At 33.5% G+C, this 18,695-nt stretch overlaps 3 protein-coding genes and 1 long non-coding RNA gene across 8 annotated transcripts in view; 1 reads left to right on the forward strand and 3 right to left on the reverse strand.

The window, feature by feature from the left end:
- Nucleotides 1-21: 21 nt before the first annotated feature.
- LOC127647031 (protein FAM107B) lies at nucleotides 22-6,135 on the reverse strand. Of its 4 annotated transcripts, none has more exons than XM_052131089.1 (5): nucleotides 5,949-6,135; nucleotides 3,529-3,586; nucleotides 2,848-3,049; nucleotides 1,632-1,779; nucleotides 22-1,254 (listed from the first exon to the last, which is right to left on the reverse strand). In XM_052131089.1, exons 1-5 carry the CDS (start codon nucleotides 5,970-5,972, stop codon nucleotides 1,138-1,140), a joined length of 549 nt encoding a protein of 182 aa, XP_051987049.1. In that variant the 5' UTR covers nucleotides 5,973-6,135; the 3' UTR covers nucleotides 22-1,137. The 4 variants fall into 4 exon arrangements, with proteins under 4 accessions (XP_051987049.1, XP_051987048.1, XP_051987047.1 ...); XM_052131088.1 differs by having other exon boundaries at nucleotides 3,520-3,586; XM_052131087.1 differs by lacking the exon at nucleotides 5,949-6,135 and having other exon boundaries at nucleotides 3,529-4,233.
- A 1,615-nt stretch (nucleotides 6,136-7,750) lies between these two features.
- Nucleotides 7,751-10,335, reverse strand: si:dkeyp-67f1.2 (uncharacterized protein LOC556106 homolog). Of its 2 annotated transcripts, none has more exons than XM_052130959.1 (9): nucleotides 10,197-10,335; nucleotides 10,017-10,109; nucleotides 9,849-9,935; nucleotides 9,427-9,511; nucleotides 8,872-8,930; nucleotides 8,641-8,691; nucleotides 8,471-8,555; nucleotides 8,241-8,367; nucleotides 7,751-8,126 (listed from the first exon to the last, which is right to left on the reverse strand). In XM_052130959.1, exons 1-9 carry the CDS (start codon nucleotides 10,207-10,209, stop codon nucleotides 8,037-8,039), a joined length of 690 nt encoding a protein of 229 aa, XP_051986919.1. In that variant the 5' UTR covers nucleotides 10,210-10,335; the 3' UTR covers nucleotides 7,751-8,036. The 2 variants fall into 2 exon arrangements, with proteins under 2 accessions (XP_051986919.1, XP_051986918.1); XM_052130958.1 differs by having other exon boundaries at nucleotides 9,427-9,550.
- Nucleotides 10,336-15,951: 5,616 nt separating this feature from the next.
- The window catches only part of LOC127646238 (protein CFAP20DC-like), a 36,527-nt gene continuing 33,783 nt past the window's right edge, over nucleotides 15,952-18,695 (reverse strand). Inside the window, exons 12-13 of the mRNA XM_052129736.1 lie at nucleotides 16,433-16,524; nucleotides 15,952-16,203 (exon numbers count right to left, since the gene is read on the reverse strand). Coding sequence (XP_051985696.1) covers nucleotides 16,091-16,203; nucleotides 16,433-16,524 — 205 coding nt within the window. The 3' untranslated portion in view covers nucleotides 15,952-16,090. The remainder of the gene's footprint in view (nucleotides 16,204-16,432; nucleotides 16,525-18,695) is intronic.
- The window catches only part of LOC127646239 (uncharacterized), a 35,091-nt gene continuing 33,673 nt past the window's right edge, over nucleotides 17,278-18,695 (forward strand). Inside the window, exon 1 of the long non-coding RNA XR_007970902.1 lies at nucleotides 17,278-17,454. This is a non-coding gene — a long non-coding RNA (uncharacterized LOC127646239). The remainder of the gene's footprint in view (nucleotides 17,455-18,695) is intronic.

An 18,695-nucleotide genomic window follows, 5' to 3' on the forward strand; every position in this document is an offset into this window, starting at 1 on the left:
TTCTTAATTGTTTTGCATTTCTCAAAATCCCTTTATTTAAAACTATTACAAAATGTATAAAAAATATTTACACAATACTAGTTTGGTGTTGTTAGTCTAAACAATATTTCTGAGTTCCAAATCATGCGATTCGTGATGTCAGAATTATATGAGTGGGAAGATAGAAAGAAGCTATGTTAAAGGCCACATAAACAAGAAGTATAATTCAAACTAACAATTGCTCACTTGTATTAGAACATTTTGATATCATCACGCAGAATGATGTACTGCATATTGTATACTGACATTTAAAAATAGGATGTGAAACACTATGCATTATGTAACAGTAAACATTTCAAAAAGAAGTATGCAGCATAAACATAATACTCTTAATTTTTAAGTCAGTGAGTGTTTTTTTGTTTAGTAATAAACTCATAATTTAGTAAAATAATCTTTAATCCAAATTTGTGTTTTAACTTTTAGATGTCCAACCTAATAGTCTATAAAGAGATGCTGAAATTTGTATTCCGTGCAAACCAAAAACATGTACAGTATACTTATTGCAGACTGTGCAAATAGTATGAGTAGCTTTCGAACATACCCTGTGATAAAAACATGTACCATTCAAGCATAAACCTCAATTTAAATTCAAATTTCCTGGATTGAATGTGATTATTTACAGTTTACAGACATATTGCATTGTGATTTGTGGAGTTATGTGAACGTGTTTTTTGTCAAACCTTTGTTAGGAATTTGATGAAGCGAATGGCAGATCTTTTTTTAATATTTCATCCAATAAATCTACATTAAGAATCAAAAACTATATAAAGTGCTACTATATTTGGAGTTACTCTGTTCCTGTGTGTGTCTTTGATTATGATTACAAAATCTTAATCAAAACATAAGTTGCAGTACAGGAAGTCTTATTAGATCATTACAAGTGCTTAACAAAGTATCTTAATACTGATGTACCATAGCCCACATTCAAAATACTTGACCTCAGCCTTTAGAAAAATGCATCATCATCATCATCATTCATTTTTCATATTCACTGATTCAAACAAACTTTCATATTCAATATCCTGTTCTCAGATCAGCAGCTGCAGGAGTTCATATACTCATATAGATCTAGTTTTAAGTAAATAAAGTAAGGTGCAGTTACAGCTCTTTCTCCACAGTATTTACAACTGCTGTTCTCTTCAGACTCTCTTTGACCCTTATGAACTCAGGCGCGCCCATTGACCTTTCCCTCCGCTCCTCGGCCTCTCTTTCAAACTAAGGAGAAGAATTATTAAAACTTAAGTTAAAATCACGTCTAAAAGGTGTTTGATAGTGTTGTGTGTATATACAGAGAGGCTACTGTACATGGAATATAAAAAAAAAAAAACTCACTTTGTATAAAAGCATCAGCAAAATTATTAAATGTAAATGCAAAAATGTATTTGTCACCTCGCAGGAACATTTAAAATGAACTAGTGAATTAAAAATGGTGACAAACATAATATAAATGGTGACTAGTTACAGGACCTAAGATCTACTTATTCCCTCATACACTCATATACATTTTAACATAAAATTGACATCTTATGTGTCAACATCCCAAATGTTGTTGTTCAATATGGCTTGACTAATGACATTTCAAGTGTATTTACCTTCTCAAGCCTCATCTGCCTCTTAAGTAACTCCTGCTCCAGAGGAGATTTCTGCTCTTCAACTTGTCTTTCTTGTTTCAGAGCATGAGCCCTGTTCCTCTGTTCCAGAACCCTCTGTAACTCTGGCTTCTCCTCCACCACTCCTCCTCTGTTACACCAAAGAAGAGTCAGCTTTACTAAAACAAACTTGAACTTTTGAAGCTCCAAAAAGCACATAAAGGCAGCATCCATACGGTTCCAATGGTTTAATCCATGTCTTCTGAAGCAATCTTGTCAATTCTGGGTGAGAACAGACCATAATATAACTTATTTTTCACTGTACATCTTGCCATTACAATCTTTAGGCATGATCATGAACTCATTAACGCTTCAAGCTCAATAACACTTCCAAGTGCTTGACGCATGCGCAGAGTGCTAGATGGCGCTATAGGAATTGTAATCGAGCTTGAAATCAGGATCGCAAAAGAGACAGCTGTCAAGATGTAAAGTGAAAGAGGAGTTACATTGTGGTCTGTTCTCACCCAAAACCGATCGGATCGCTTCAGAAGACATGGAGTAAACCAGGGCAGTCTGATGGATTACATTTTATACTGCTTTTATGTGCTTTTTGGAGCTTCAACTTTTTGGTCACCATTGTATTGCATTGTATAGAACGGAGATATTCTTCTAAAAATCTCTGGGTTCAGCACAAGATAAAAGTCATACATCTGAGATGGCATGAGGGTGAGTAAATTATAAGAGACTTTTCCTTTTTGGGAGAACTATTCCTTTAAGACCGAATCACAATAAGACATTAAATTTGACCGCCATCTGCTGGCTGGGGCATGTACATGCGAAAGCTATGTAAGCTTTCTAGCCCCTTTTTAGAGTTCAGCTCCTCTGTGGGTGTATTTTGAAGTGAGATTAGGAAATAACAGTGGAATTGGGTCAGGTGATCAATTAAGGCTGAGACTAAGCTTTTGTTCATGACTTTGCTTTCAGTCTCAATAAAAGCCTCCTTAGACAATGTGAAACTGTTTTCAAGTCTGGGGTAGTTTCCTGCAGAAAAATGAAATCCCTTTATACCAGTCTTAGCTGGTTCAAGATGACCTAGCTGGTCTCCCAGCTGACAAGCCCCTGAAAACCCTATAAAACCACCATAGACCAACCTGACCACCCTGGGAGACCAGCTAAGACAGGAAACTATCTTAGGCTGGTTTAAGCAGTTTTTTTGCACCTTTTTTGTGTAATAATCAGCTCTTGGTGGAGCTCACGGTGACTCTTGGACACATTAATGGGATTGTGGAGTTTTTTCGGCCTGATGAGCTCTTCGTAGTAACCATTGTCCGTTTTCTCAGGAAGCAACTTGCTCTGGTCAAAATCCTCTTCTCTGTCCCATTTCTGATCAGGGTCTATGGATCTAATATCAGAGACTAAATCTGAAAGACGGAGATGGGTAAAAGGAGATTGTTTTTAAAAACCAATTAGAATGCATCTTGAACATTGAATGTTCTAAAAGGAAGTGACAACTATCCTCCATTTCCTTCCATTGATTATAGCATTAAAACAAACAAATAGTTTAATAGAACAGTAAAATGAGAAGTTAAACAATTCATTTAAAGTGTAATTAATTTTATGCAACCTAAACATCAATTAATTCACATAAACCATGGTAAGGAGTGATTCAGAGGTTGCATTTTTACTCCTCTGACAGTTAAGTTTAGGGTTGGGATTTGGGTGCAGATTTAATCAATATGCATTCCTGTTGATTGAATTACATAATTTACTAGTAAATATACAACTTGCTTTTGGTGCCACTCAGTGGAAATTCCTCCCAGAAACTGGTGCTCAAACCACAAACATATATCAATGTAATTGTATCTTATAATAAGAGAGAAACATGGAAAACCTGATTCACCAGGTCCAATAAGTGGTTGTGCGCAGCTGGAATTATGATTTTGTTGATTATGACCTGCCTGTAGGGAATAAAATAGGATATGTCTCATCATAAACATTTGACAAATAAAACAAAATATTAATCTTTTTATCTAGACATGTCAACATATTTTTAGGTTGTCAAACTGTGTTGTACATTGATTGCATCAGATTGTAATACCGTGGCACTGTTTACTAATATGATTACCTTATTCATATAGTATTTACTTGGCTCTTCAAGGTACTTCAAATAATACCATGGTGTTACCATTATCCACAATTTGTGTCCAGTTAAAAGCTGCAGTTATAACATAATGATGAAAATATTTTTATAATGCATGGCATTCAATTTGGCACCATGTCCAAAGAATCATGGTAATACCATGGTACTTTTCTGTAAGTGGATCGTTGGTTTTTCATTAGATATTACACTGTCTTATCCTTATCTATCCATTCAAACATTCAAAATGAATCTCTAAGCTGATGATGAAGTGGACAATAGTCCTGTGTGTTGAGAGAAAGTTGCACTAACACAAGGGAGGCATTGTAGGGATGTGAGTGTATGAGTGTGTGTGTTAACACCATGCTGGGTTGATCATATTGGACTAAAATGAGTTCGGGACCAGCTGGCGTTCAGCCACCTCATTACTGGCCCTGCCAAACAAACTCGCCATTTTCTTTTCATAATCTGTTTGCTTTCTAAAATGCTATTGTTGCAGGAGAGTCATGAAACATGCTTGGACTAAATCACTGAAGAAAATTAACCAGGGGCGAAGGACGGTATTTAAAATAGGGTTGATGGTATGTTCAACACATGATCAACTATATGCTTTTCGCAAGGGATACACTGTATAGTCAAAATAGATGAAAGGTAAAGATTATGTGCTCTGACGTTGATTCTGCTAGGGTGATAATCTTATAAACAGCCAGTAAGTCTATACAGAGGAAGGTTTAGTTGCTGTATCAATGCTTGATTTCGCACACATGCCTAATAATTAAAACTAACAACTATGTAATTTAAAATATATATATATGTAATGCATGCCTAGTGCATATTACATATATATTTTGGCTCAGCAACTGCAGTGTCAAATGATAGAATGTGTAAAATTGTTATATGTTGCCCCAAAAGTATTTAGACTCTTAAGCCGCACTTATAATGTATAAATGTTATTTCGTTAAATAACAAAATATAAAATCAAGTGGCATCTACAAACAAATGATGCAGAGACCTTTTCTCTGAACTAACTTTTCTAGCCATTTTTCTTGTGGATGTATTAAGTCAGTTCCTGTCAATTTAACACAACAAGTTCCTTATCAGAGTAACCAGAGGTGTAGTTCATCATATTAACTATGGACAACGTTCCCTAAAGTTTGACAACCAGAAAGTGTCCAAATATGTGTAATTTTGAACAGTACATCTGTTGTTTTTAATTAAAAAAAAATATTTGTTCAATTTTGATACTTTGTTATGTAATGCAATGCCATTCACACATTATAAAATGTATGACTTTAAGGAATATTCTGGATTCAATTCAAGTTAAACTCAATCGAAAGCATTTGTGGCATACTGTTAAAAACATCAAATTAATTTCGACTCATCCCATTCTTAAAAAAAAAAAGAAAAAAAAAGTAAAAGAAAAAATCTGAGTGAGGCACTTTCAATGGAAGTGAATGGGGCCAGTATGTAAACGTTAAAAAACTCACTGTTTCAAAATTATAGCCACAAGACCTAATCAATATCCGTGTTAACATGATTTTAGAGTAATACAATTACTTACTAAACTTTTGTGTAAAGTTAAACATATCAGCTTCACATATCTGCCTTTAAACCTTCTAAAAATTGACCCAATTCCCTTCCATTGTAAGTTTCTCACTGTAACCTACATTTCTGCTTCCTTATTTTTGTTGTAATCAACTTTATGCCACAAATGTTGTCAATTGTGCTTAACATGTGTTGTACCCGAATATTACTTTTAGTGTCCAAAATACTTTTTGAAGCCACTATATATTACGAAAGATTGTATAATAGCCACCTGTATGTTTAAAACATACAAAAGTTTGAAATAATTTACTTAAAAAAGTTTGTCCCACAACATTACCAAAAAAATTAAACAAGTATTTTGACCTCACAAGTAAAAATAAATAAATAAATAAATAAATAATGGGATTAAACAGTTCATAACTCAAACAGCAGTGAACAGTTTATACTCTCAACATGATCCATATACAGTAACCCATTTTTACAGAATGGATTATCTGAGTCTTGATTATTACCCATTAAATCTTTACTAGAGATGTACATGACATTCTCACACTCAACACATAATCAGTTGATAAGCAGTTGGATATATGACATTGCGACAGCTTCCCTAACTTTAAATTGGATTAGAATATCCTTACTTTCTTTCCATGGGCCACTCCCATGATTCCAAAGATGTGGATCACTCACTGCCGCAGTACTGTTCCAGAAACTTCCACTCTGTATCAAGGGCTTCCACCTGCTATCTTCACAGAAAGCAAGAGGAGAAACGGGAGGGGACCTACACCCCTCCAAACAAACCCACACACACACACTGACTCAGACTAAGCACGACCCCAGAGTGAATACAGAGCATGCCCTAACAGGTACTTAACGTCCTGCAGAGGGAGGGGGTGTGAAAGATAGGGACTGTGTTAAACCTCATGTCACTTTCCCATTTCATACTCCTTAATGTGAATAGCAACAGTGTTACCTTAACATAGAAGAAACAAAGGAATGTGAAAGGAATTTAGTACGTTTTTTTATTTTTTTTATCAGGTTCCTTTTATGTTTATAAATTATTTCTGATTTAGAGTATGGTCATCAGTGGCATGAATGCTATCATGTTGTATAAAATATTATAAAAAGCAACAGTACACTCACAAATAAAAGTTCTTCCATAATTTACTCACACTGGTATTATTCTAAACCCGTATGATGTTCTTTCTTCTGTTAACATAAAAGTTTAGCCGAATGTTCACTTTTCACAAAAATGAAAGTATGTGGTGACCAGGGGCTGTGGAGCTAAAAAAAAAAAAACATAAAAGTAGTCCATACGACTTGTCCACTAGAAATTTGACATGTTGCTTCCAAAAGTTCAAGAACCCTGAAATCAACCCTATTCAGCCAAATTACAGACAAGCGCCACCCCACATCAGCCATTTTTGCATGAATTCAAACGTAAACACATTTCCCTCTAGCTCTACTGGTTGCATATTGCGTGAGCAACCTCAAAGTCATGGGATCTAGTCCCGAGGGCACCAGGAAGTAATCACGTTCACAAAAACAATGGACAGGGTTGGGGAGTAACGGAATACATGTAATGGGATTACTTATTTAAAATACAAAATATAAGTAACTGTATTCCACTACAGTTACAATTTGAATTGTTGGTAATCAGAATAAAGTTACATTCAAAATGTATTACTGAAGAGATTACTTTGCATTTTATTGTCATTTGTTCCATTTAATATTTATTCTTTCAGATGGAAAACAAATTACACAAATGATGCGATCCAAAGTGCATTTGAACAGCAGTGATACACTTTCTTAAGATGTATTGCATTCAGTTTAGAAATAGAAATAAACCTTGTGTAAAATGTTATGCGAACATTTAGCATTATGCTAAGCTAAAATGCTATTTCTAGCCATTTTACATGCACCTGTTACCAGGCATGATCATATATATATATATATATATATATACACACACACACACTACCAGTCCAAAGTTTTAAAATTAGTTTGATGACAAAAATATAATTGTGCCACCATATTAATTTATTTCATTATAAAACTAAAATGTAATTAACAAAAAAAGTTTTTGAAATTGATTACTTGGCCCAAATAATAAAGAAAAGCAGCCAATAAGTGCCTAACATTGATGGGAACTCTTTCAATACTGTTTAAAAAGCATCCCAGGGTGATACCTCAAGAAGTTGGTTGAGAAAAAATCTACACGTGCTGAAGAAGTAATCTGAATTATTTCGATTACGTTACCAGCCTTACATTTTTACTCCACTGATGGTTAGGTTTAGGGTTGGGGTTTAGTTTAGGGGTATAGTTAATAAAATATACATTCCTTTTAACTGTATAACATTGTTCAGAAGTAAATCCACTACTCAATTTTGGCACCACCCTGTGGGTATTTCACCTGGAATCTTGAGCTCATGTGTGCCCAATTGCTCAACAACACTTCCAGCTATGCCCACTGAGGCAGTTATTTGAAATTTGGTAAGCACAGACCGATTTCAGCAGCAAAACTCTCTACTGAACATATCCTTTTGTGTTCCACGAAAGAAAGAAAGTCATACGGGTTTGGAACGACATACGGGCGAGTAACTCAATGATGACAGAATTTTAATATTTGGTTGAACATTTCTTTTAATGTAATTTGCTGAACATTGTCAATGTCCCATTTCCAAATGTCCCAAACGAGTGGTGATCTGTGGTTGGTTGGTACAGCAGTTTCAGTTATACATTCTGGGAAAGCATCCAACGATCTCCCCCATCTCCGGCCAGTCTCCATATGCATTCATCTTCATATCATTTTGAATTAACTAATCATAACAGAAAAATCAACCACAAACTTTAGTCTTTTATATATACCACTTTTGTTCACAACAGATGATCTTAACAAGAGATCGATCTCAGTGTATGCGTCAAGCTCCAACCTTTTCAAACGGACTAGGTTCTTTAATTCGATAGGCGCCTGCAAATACCCAACTATCCCTCGGCCTTACAGACCTGACCATAGTGCTGCCCAAAACACTGAATATATCTCTAATTTCATCAGTCAGCCTAGAAAAGATGGATTGAGACAAAGTATGAATAATAGAACAAATTCAAAGCCAAAGTTAATCATTTTGACATTTGTGAAGGCTGTAAGGCTTTTTTTATTTACTTTGCTGCAGGGTCGACATATGAGGCCACAAGTACTATATTTCCTGGTTTTATAGTCTTTAGATAGCCAAGTAATTCCTCTGCATCTTGAAGGTAAAAACATGTTTTCATATGTCAAGATAGTATTATTTAAGAAGAAATTGAACTGCCTCTCTTGCAGGCATAAATTACCTCCAGTTTCCATATTAAAGTAATTACTTCTTAAAACTTCACCAGTTACACCTAAGAAAAGAATTAAAGAGTCGATTAAAGAAATGTACTTCCAGTTACTTTAACATTCATATTTACAGATTGTTATTAACACTTAAAGTATATTTTAAAGCAGCCAAATTCATGTCACATTCAAATCTCTTTTGTAAAGTGAATAAAATAATTATTGGTAATTATTTGAAACAAACTGACCATTAACTAAAACAATGTTCAGCCCTTGTCCTGCATTGTTTCTTATGCCACCCATGATGCTGTAGAAATGAACACACATTTAGCATTTGTAAGTACCACTTAAAGGGATAGTTTACCTAAAAATGAAAACTGTATCATCATTTACTCACCCTTATGTCATTCCATGTCATGACTTCCTTTCTTCCGTGGAACACAAAAGGAGAATGGATAGTGATTTATATTGTTGAGGTCCAAGCAATATAAAAGCATACCATATGACTCATACACAATATTCCAAGTCTTCGGAAGCCATATGATAGCTTTTTATAAGGAACAGACTAAAATTTGAATTGTTATTCACTAAAAATCTTTGTATTGTATGGAAAAGAGCAGCATGAACATTTTCCAAAATATCTCCTTTTGCATTCCACAGACAAGGAAATGTCATACAGGCTTGGAACAACACATTTGGAACGATGGTGACACAATTTAAATTTTGGGTGAACTCTCCTCAACCCCACTGCTGTGTTAATACTGTAAATGTATTAATAAGTAGCATTATGTAAATGTACTTACATGGTATTGTTAAAGCAGATCTTTGGGGGCATGACATTGGCGGCCCCACTACGAAGTTGAAAGTGGAAATAGTTTACAGGGCAGTCTTTATGTGGACAACAAGCAGAGTGAGACTTAAACAGACCTGCCCAGAGAAATAAATATGCATGAAACATAAATCATTTAATACATAAAAACAGTATTAAAAGCAAGTGTTACTTAAAAGCACACACATGCAATGATCCCAGATGTATCTGGACATATAAGCCAGCCATAACTCATAAACAAGACATTTAAAGCTAGTCAAAGATAACTTGTTTGCAGATTCCATGTTTTGATATTTTTTTTTATCTTATGTGATTCAAATATTTCAATTGTGGCATTTTAAGTATCAAAATAATTTTTGTGGCCAATGTTTGCGATACGTATGAAAAGTAAACTACCTGTATTGGCACAATCTGTTTCCAAATCCTCTGTTAAGGGACCATGGATATCTTCTGCAATATCAAACTGGCCCAACTTTAGACAAACTAAAAGATAACAGTAATAAAACAGATGTCAATAACTTTATTGATTAAAAAACTTAGATATGAGATCACCATGTATATTACATAATCGTTTGGCAGCTTCATGGAGGTTTGACCAGTTGATGGAGAAACACCATATCACTATGATTACCATTGTTGTAAGAACATAAAAAAGACCTGAAAACACAAATATTCTTGTTAAACACACTCAAACCTGCAATAAATCAATCAGAATTGCCAATAAATTATGATGATTTTCTTTACCTGGAAGTCTCATCTTAGGAACCAAAAAAATATTCTTCTTGGCTTCTAAAGTCCTAACATAAATATGTTATTTTTCTTTTCAAGTAGTATGTTGTTACCTGTTTGAAAGTTCTTAGACAATGATGCTGTGTGAAACAATCCCAACAGGATCTACCTCAAGGTTTACGCACCCTTAAATTCAAACAAACTTAACTCACAATTGTGTTTAACCCTTTAAATTCAGATGGGTGGGCCAGCAGAAAAAAATTAAATATTAACAACTACAGTATTGACCAATGCAAAATAGGTATCGTTCTAAAGCTTAGAATCTTTACTTTACAATGCACATTATGACCAAAAGTGAACAGTTTTGAAATTTGCAGACAAATCAGAAGTGTTCTGGTTTGATAATTTATTAATAATTTTGCACTGCACATATTATTGTACTCAGTAAAAACAACAGTCTCATGAAATAGCAGTGTCATTTGCCGTTGGAAAGCTCTCAAAGAGTAGAATACAACTGGCCTATTTGATTTATCTTACATACAAAAATATAGTGAGTAATAGCTAAGTATATGTCTTAGACAAATATATTAAATGGAAACAGGTGTTTCTTACATACTGCTTTTTCACATACCATTACTTAGAGGAGGCAGTTATCTTTAAAATGAGCAAACACACAATGTAATCTGATGCATAGATCATTAGATAATCCACACGAGCACAATGTGCACACAGCACATAATGTGCCATCTGGCTAAAAAAACACATTAGCTTTCCTGGATCCAACTTCATCTGATATGATGTAGTACGTTGTCCAGAGTCATGGAATACTTAACAAATCGTATTAGGATTCAGATCGTGAGGTGGAACCAGAGGTGGAAGTCATCCAAATATGGGCAGAGAGGATTGTTCAATCTAATTGCATATAGTCACCAGGAGATGGCACCTTTAAGATTTCTTTAAAATTATACCAAACATTTGACCCTTCTTTATTTTTTGTTTTGTTTGTTTTTCGAGTTATAAGCCTTTAATTTTGGGTATGCCTCTGAAACAGGAAATCTTTAAAAAGATCCTCAGGGCTTAAAGTGGTAATGACAGCCCGCTAGACAGACGGGATTCCTTTATGGCATGTGTGTTCTTGAAGGGATTTCACAGTTGTGTGCTGCCATCTTTTGGCTAAATTGGGTATACTAGGGCTAGTTGTCACAAATTGACTCATATGACAGCAGCAAAAATATGATAATACTGGAATTCTTTTATTTGGAGGGTAGAATTCACAAAAACATATTCTAATAACAGTGTTTCAAACCAACATACTGCAAGAGAAAACATACATTTGTGTAATTGGACTTTATAGTTACAGAGCAATAGCCCTTATGGCACCTTCCCAGTGTGACATCCAACCCTGGTCTCAGTTAAATGAAGAAACAGCATGCATGTTAACTAAACACATATTGAATATGTATTTTTTTTTTCTCACCAACAGTCATTGGTGGGAAACATCTTACTCTCAGTTAAGAAAATTATGCATACTTGATACAAATGCAAAGTGCAAACATGCATAAATAGCAAGAAATAGAATTAAATCATCAAAAATAGACTTTAGGAGATGATTGCACACAATATTGCTGTCAACACTGTCACCTTAAAATCAAGGTAAATACCAAACCCAGCATAGAAGTGTTATGTGCTGATTGACTTGCAATCATTTTCTTTTACAGCTTATTGTTCATTGATCTACTACAGAGTAAGCTTTTACAGTAACAGATTTCAGTAAGGCACACAGGACATGCAAAATTTTACAGCATAAGTACAGTTGATATTGTTGTATATATTTTGTTCAGACCAGTCTGCAGCCAAAGGCTTATTCAGTCTGTTTCTGTTATTAGTGGCACTGTTCACAGTATCGAGTGGGAACAACCCTGAGTTCTTTAAGTTTTAAAGTCAAGCTAAGATTTGCTAAAACACAGTAAACATAGTATATTCACACACAGACATAATAAATAAAAACGAACAAATATTTCAGAAGATCTAAGGATTTTGGTACAAAGAGTCAAGAAGAATTCTGTTTTCTTCAAGGAGTGTATTTAAAAGTATATAATGTGTGATCAAGTTTAAATAAAGGTCAACATAACAATCATCACCTCTTTCCAGATGTTATTTGATGCCTATATTATCAATATACAGTAATCATATCCCTTGCAAACAAATCGTATGAACCTACACCTAACCTGATCTTTAACATTTCTTTCTTCTTTCTTCTGTGGAACACAAAACAAAATGTTTTGAAGAATATTCATGCTGCCCTTTTCCATATAATGAAACCATGTAGTGTCATTAAAATAGTCCACATGATCAAGATTAAATATGCAAAAGCGCAAGTGAGGTTTGAGAACTACAGATAAGGGGAAGATTTTTAGTGACTAATGATACATTTCCATTGGTTCTCACACAAAGCTATTGCAAGTTTTCTGAAATCTTGAACTATAGTGCACGGGTTGCATGGACTATTATCATGACACTTAAATAGTATATTTTCTGTCATATTTGCAGCTTGAATGTGCTTGGTGAACATTTTTTAAAACATCTACTTTGTGTTCCTTGATGGTGAGTAAATGATAAGAGGGTTTTTATTTCTGGATGAAAAGTTCCTTTAATGTAGGGAAGTTAAGTGTTTGATTGGCCAAATTTAACCAGCTAATGGTTGGTGGACACATCCTTGTTGAAAAATGGTGGAACAGAGATAAATATTTCATGAGCCCCTGGTAGTTTTAAATAACCTGATCCCATTTGAAGCTTTTGAACATATAATGTTTCAGTGTTAAAAGGAAAGAGAAACCTGAAAGATAAATTGTACTGCACAACAAAGTCCAAGTGAAGGGTTGATTCACTCCAAAAGGTCCTGGTGAATGAAAAGTTAGAGTATAAAGAAGAAATACTTATTAAATATAATTATCAGTTACTGTATAATAATGTGTTACATATCAAATAAAACATATTTTTTTAATAATTCAATTTGATTTATTATAATGAGATATAAAATAATTTAAAATATATTTAAAAATAAACTTCATTATATCTAATACAAGTTATAATTAAATAATATTTTTCTAAATAATACAATATATTCTTATAGTAATACACTTATCTATAGCTATATGTAAAATATAATAATAATAAAAAATGTTTTGAAGGCAACTAAGTTTACAGTGTCGTAGCTACTAACCTCATCAGAATCATATTCTTCTCTAGCTGCATTTTGCTCTTCCGCATGTCGGAGTTCCGAGTATCTATATGTCGCATTACTGAAAGTGAAGACATTTAGAAAGAATAATTTAATAAATATATATTTTTTAAAACAGTACAGAAAGCACACAGATGGAGTATTTTTTATACTTCTGCGAGCAGCAGTATTTCCGTATGATGAAGGCGGCAGCCGCTGCTGCAGCTACTGTAACGATCACAACAGATGCGATCACTCCTGGATGGAGTCTTATCGCCTGGAAAACAACAACCTCAAATCAGGTATGGCTAACATTGAGTATGTGGTAGCATATGCAAACTTGTGTTGTTACTAGACAAGTGACTGATGCAACTGAGTCGATCACTAACTAACCTGTTGATCGGCTGGTGTTGATGTGGGCTTCTCCATACTTCGTAGCTGTCTGGATTCGCTGTATGAAGATGACAGCGGTAAGGCGATAGCTAACTCATCAAGAACAGCGCATATAAACATAGTTAATAGCATGTTTGAGTAGTAGTTTAACTTGAACAATGTTATAGCCATAGTTGTTTACTTCCTTGTTATTGCATCTGTCAAATGACGTAAGGGAGCAACGGACGCGTGATTGGTCGATTGTGTTGCAACCTCAAGACTTCCGTTAACATGACGCTGTAGAATCGCTTAAAATCACACTAGGTGTTGTATGAAAATAAAGAGTTAATACGTTTAGTTAAGCTCATTATGCCATAGGATTTATTGACTTATTTAAATAAAATAATTTTTTTAAAAAATAAATAACATTAAAAATAATAATACAAATAGATTTTCTAATTAAATAATACATTACTCACACACACACACACACACACACACACACACACACACACACACACACACACACACACACACACACACACACTCTCTCTCTAACGGTCAAAACCTTTTGAAATATTGAAATGTTTCTCATGATCTTAAAAATCTTTTGATCTGTATTAAATGTTTGAAATGAGTTTGTAGACAAAAATATAATTGTGCCACCATATTAATTTATTTCATTATAAAACTAAAATATAATTAAAAAGGAATTTTTTGAAATTGATGACTTGGACCAAATAATAAAGAAAAGCAGCCAATAAGTGCCCAACATAGATGGGAACTCTTTCAATACTGTTTAAAAAGCATCCCAGGGTGATACCTCAAGAAGTTGGTTGAGAAAATGTCAAGAGTACATGTCTGCAAATTCTAGGCAAAGGGTGACTACTTTGAAGATGCTAAAATATAACACCGTTTTGATTAATTTTGGATTTTGTTCCCATTAATTCCCATAGATCCATTTATTCATGGTTATTTCATAGTTTTGATGACTTTACTATTATTCTAAAATGTGAAGAAAAAAAAATTATAATAAAGAATGAGTGTGTTTCAAAACTTTTGACCGGTAGTGTGTGTGTATATGTATATATATATATATATATATATATATATATATATATAGTAACCTCCATCCTATATATATATATATATAGTATATACCTCCACATACATCTATATATATATATATATATATATATATATATATATATGTAGGGATGGGAGGGTTACTTTTGAAATGTATTCCACTGCAGATTACTGAATACATGTAAAATGTAATTTGTAACGTATTCCGTTAGATTACTCAAGGTCAGTAACGTATTCTAAATAATTTGGATTACTTCTTCAGCACTGGTAGATATTTTCACTTGTTTTGACTAAAAACTCTGGCAGTACAGTAAGACAAATTACACATAAAAAATACATTCTCTGAAAAGCCTAAACATAGAGTGTTTTTTCTAAAACTATTACATCAAATTGATCTTGTTTTAAGGAGTTTTAGATATTTTTACAGGAAAACAATGAAAAAAATATTATATCAAAGTATCAAATAATATCAAAGGTATTACTAGAAAAAAAAAGGAAATAATTATCCTACGTGAATTTTCTTGATAAAAAAACATGATTGTGCCTGGAATAATGCGCATGTAAAATGGCTAGAAATAGCATTTTAACTTAGCATAAGCAGACAATTTCTTCTGCTCCAAACTTACTTCAAACTTGATCATCTGTCTGCACGTATGAATGTAACACATCACAATAAAGCGTTTCATGGCTGTTCAAATGCACTTTGGATCACATCATTTATATGTAAAATGTTTTCCATCTGAATGGACTAAATATTATATCATATTGAATATTGAATACATCTTGAATGTAACCGTATTCTAATTACCAATTATTTAAATGGTAACTGTAGTGGAATACAATTACTTATATTTTGTATTTTAAATAAGTATTCCATTACATGTAGTTAGTTACTCCCCAAACCTGTATATATATATATATGTATGTATATATGTGTGTGTGTGTGTGTGTGTTATACACTTATACATCACATTTTCATTTAATATCAGATAAATGAGATTAAAAAAAAAAAACACTGAAACTGTAGGTCATTCAGCAGTCTGGTTTATTTATTGAGTCTTGATATCATATCTTCTTAAATTATAGCTCACAGTCAACAAGTTTAATGAATTATTTAAAATGAAAAAAAGAATTCCCTTTAAAGGACAGCATAGCACTTGCACCAATCCATACATGGTGGCAGTATAGATCAGCTGTCTTTTTCATGTCTGTAGATGTAGCTCATCTCAGATCAGAGCAGCTCATAATATTTCCCAGACTGTGGATCAAAATAACATTTGAGGCAGGAATCATACATTAAATTGAGAAACTCCTCTCCCCCACTGGTGTCGTGTAATTTAGACCCTGTGAATAGTGTAAAAAAGTTATGAGTAAAATAAAAACAAAGATTCAATTTGTCCAATCACTGTAAACCTTAAGATACCATCATTAATGAAATATCAATCATGAACCGAATTTGACCAGTACTGTGACCACATATTGTCTCTCTACAAAAGAAGCCTAGTTGAGAGTCTTTCTCAAACATGATATACTTTGCAGAATATAATCCCTAGATGATTTTCAAGTGGTATACCTTTGGTTGAGGCCGTGCTGTGGTCTCCTTTCCCATCTGCCATCTGCTGATTTGGATGAACTATCGGAGGACTAAGGACATCCATCCATTCTCTGCAAGAGGATCAAACCATAAATCATCAGAACCCTACTAGATTCGACACACTTGAGTGAATTTATGTTTCTCATGATCTTACAAAACCTTTTTATTTAAAGGCTCATGCTTAAAATCTTGAATTAGTGTGTGTTCACACTTGGCAGGTTTGGTTAGATTAAAATGAACTCTGGTGCGATTTCTCTGTTAGTGTGGTTCGTTTGAACAAGTGGGAATGCTGTCAAACGAACCTTGGTGCACACCAAACAAGAGGACCGAGACCGCCTGAAAAGTGGGTTTCGGTCCGCTTCCAAATGAACTCTGGTGCGGTTCGATTGATATACGAACAACGTCTAAACGGACCAAAAACAGGAAGTAATTTGAAAAAAATCTACCAGTGCTGAAGAAGTAATCCAAATATTTTGAATATGTTACTGACCTTGAGTAATCTAACAGACTATGTTATAAATTACATTTTAATGCATGTATACTGTAATCTGTAGTGGAATACATTTCAAAAGTAACCCTTCCAACTGTTTGGAATGAGGTCCCAGGTCTCTAAAGACCCGAGGTATGCGTTTAAGTGTTAACAGAGCTTTAGATTGTATATAAATCACAAATTGGCATGCAATCAACAGTCCTCAGCCAATTATGAACAACAGATATCACTTGCAGTGTAATGGAGTTGTACTATTGTTGTTAATCGAAAAATGTTATATTGTTGGATGAGGCTCCACCAAAGCACATTTTCTAAATTCATATCAAGCCTCTGATGAGTTACCTCTTGTTGTGAATGAATGTCCCCCACTCTGTCTGTCGCCCTTGCTCATATTCTCTCATTTACATGACACTTATCTAGGCAACATGTGGTGTTGATGGACAGGCTCCCTGGTGGGATGGGAGGGAGGTGGATGATGACCTCCTAGTGTGCTCTGCTGCAGCAGTGACAGGTAGGTGACACATGCAAGCCTCCAAGCACATGTACAACTCCTGCTTATTCATTGTCCATGACAACCATTCTTAATTAATCATCAAGGTGTGGCAGTGTGGGCAGCCTCCCTTGACAGGAAAAGTTTTGCATTGGACACTAGATGTAGGTATGCTGAGAGATTGTAAAACGGAGTGTGTAAAGAATAACAAGCTCCGTAAATACTTTTTAAAAGTTATATAAAAGTTAAAGGGTCTACGTAGTGATAAATGCTCATTTGTTGTGCTATGTAGTAGCAGTTACTTCCTAAACTGTGTTTGGATTATTACTTAAATTATTGTTTCTTTATTTTATTATTGTTTAATTATTGAATTTTGTATAGTTTTTAACACTTTTGAAAAAATATTAAATTATTATATTTATAATAATAATAATAATAATAATAATAATTATTATTATTAATAATAATAATAATGATGATGATAATAAGTATTGTTATTATCATCATAATTATTATTAATATTAATAACCATAAATGTGTTCAGGTTTATAACATTTAAATTTGTATTATTTAATTATTTATATTTTAATATGTATTAGTATTACCATTATTATTATTATTATTATTATTATTATTTACCCTTTATTTTTCAGGTTTATAACATCATTATTTTCAATGATTATTATTCCTCTTTTTATTATTATTTCTATTTTAAGATTTATTATGATTATTTACCCTCTGTTTTTTCAGGTTCATGTTTTCATCATGTTTTTTTATTATTATTATTATTATTTCAATTTTATTATATTTTTATTATGTGTCCCAGGTTTATAACATCTTTTTTTCCAGTTAAATCAAAATGAGGACACTTTTGTCATATGTTGCAGCGCTCCATTATGCAGACAGTCTGCCAGTTTAATCATGCATTGGTGGAAGCACAATCTTTTGAAGATTGACACAAAAAGTTTGTCGAAATGTGCCACGCATTTTCCTGTTTTATTCTTTGATGTCAATAAGTTATTTCTTATGTTCTGTAACTTTTTGATTAAACTGAAAAAATGAGACATTTCAAATGTTCTGTGTCCATCATTATGTTAAAAAAGTCCAAATTGGTGAACTTATTTAAAAGGCCTTAAGGCTTCATAAAGAGTTTTATGAACTCACAAGCTAAAGTTAATTTATGATCTAGCCTCAACACTCAGGAAAACACAAATAATAGTGATTAGAGTTCTGCCTTATGGTTATGATTTAAGCAGGCTAAA

This window comes from Xyrauchen texanus, chromosome 7 (assembly GCF_025860055.1).
Source record: "Xyrauchen texanus isolate HMW12.3.18 chromosome 7, RBS_HiC_50CHRs, whole genome shotgun sequence".
NCBI lineage: Eukaryota > Metazoa > Chordata > Actinopteri > Cypriniformes > Catostomidae > Xyrauchen > Xyrauchen texanus.

Coding starts and splice junctions, on each gene's coding strand:
- LOC127647031 (XM_052131086.1), bottom strand. CDS start 3,625: ATGTTTATGATGAGACATATCCTATTTTATTCCCTACAGGCAGGTCAT. Junction 3,050..3,519: donor TATTGGACCTGGTGAATCAG/GTTTTCCATGTT, acceptor TCCGTCTTTCAG/ATTTAGTCTCTGATATTAGA. Junction 1,780..2,847: donor CTGATTATTACACAAAAAAG/GTGCAAAAAAAC, acceptor TTGGTGTAACAG/AGGAGGAGTGGTGGAGGAGA.
- si:dkeyp-67f1.2 (XM_052130958.1), bottom strand. Junction 9,551..9,848: donor AACAGATTGTGCCAATACAG/GTAGTTTACTTT, acceptor TTCTCTGGGCAG/GTCTGTTTAAGTCTCACTCT. Junction 8,556..8,640: donor CTTTAATATGGAAACTGGAG/GTAATTTATGCC, acceptor TTTACCTTCAAG/ATGCAGAGGAATTACTTGGC.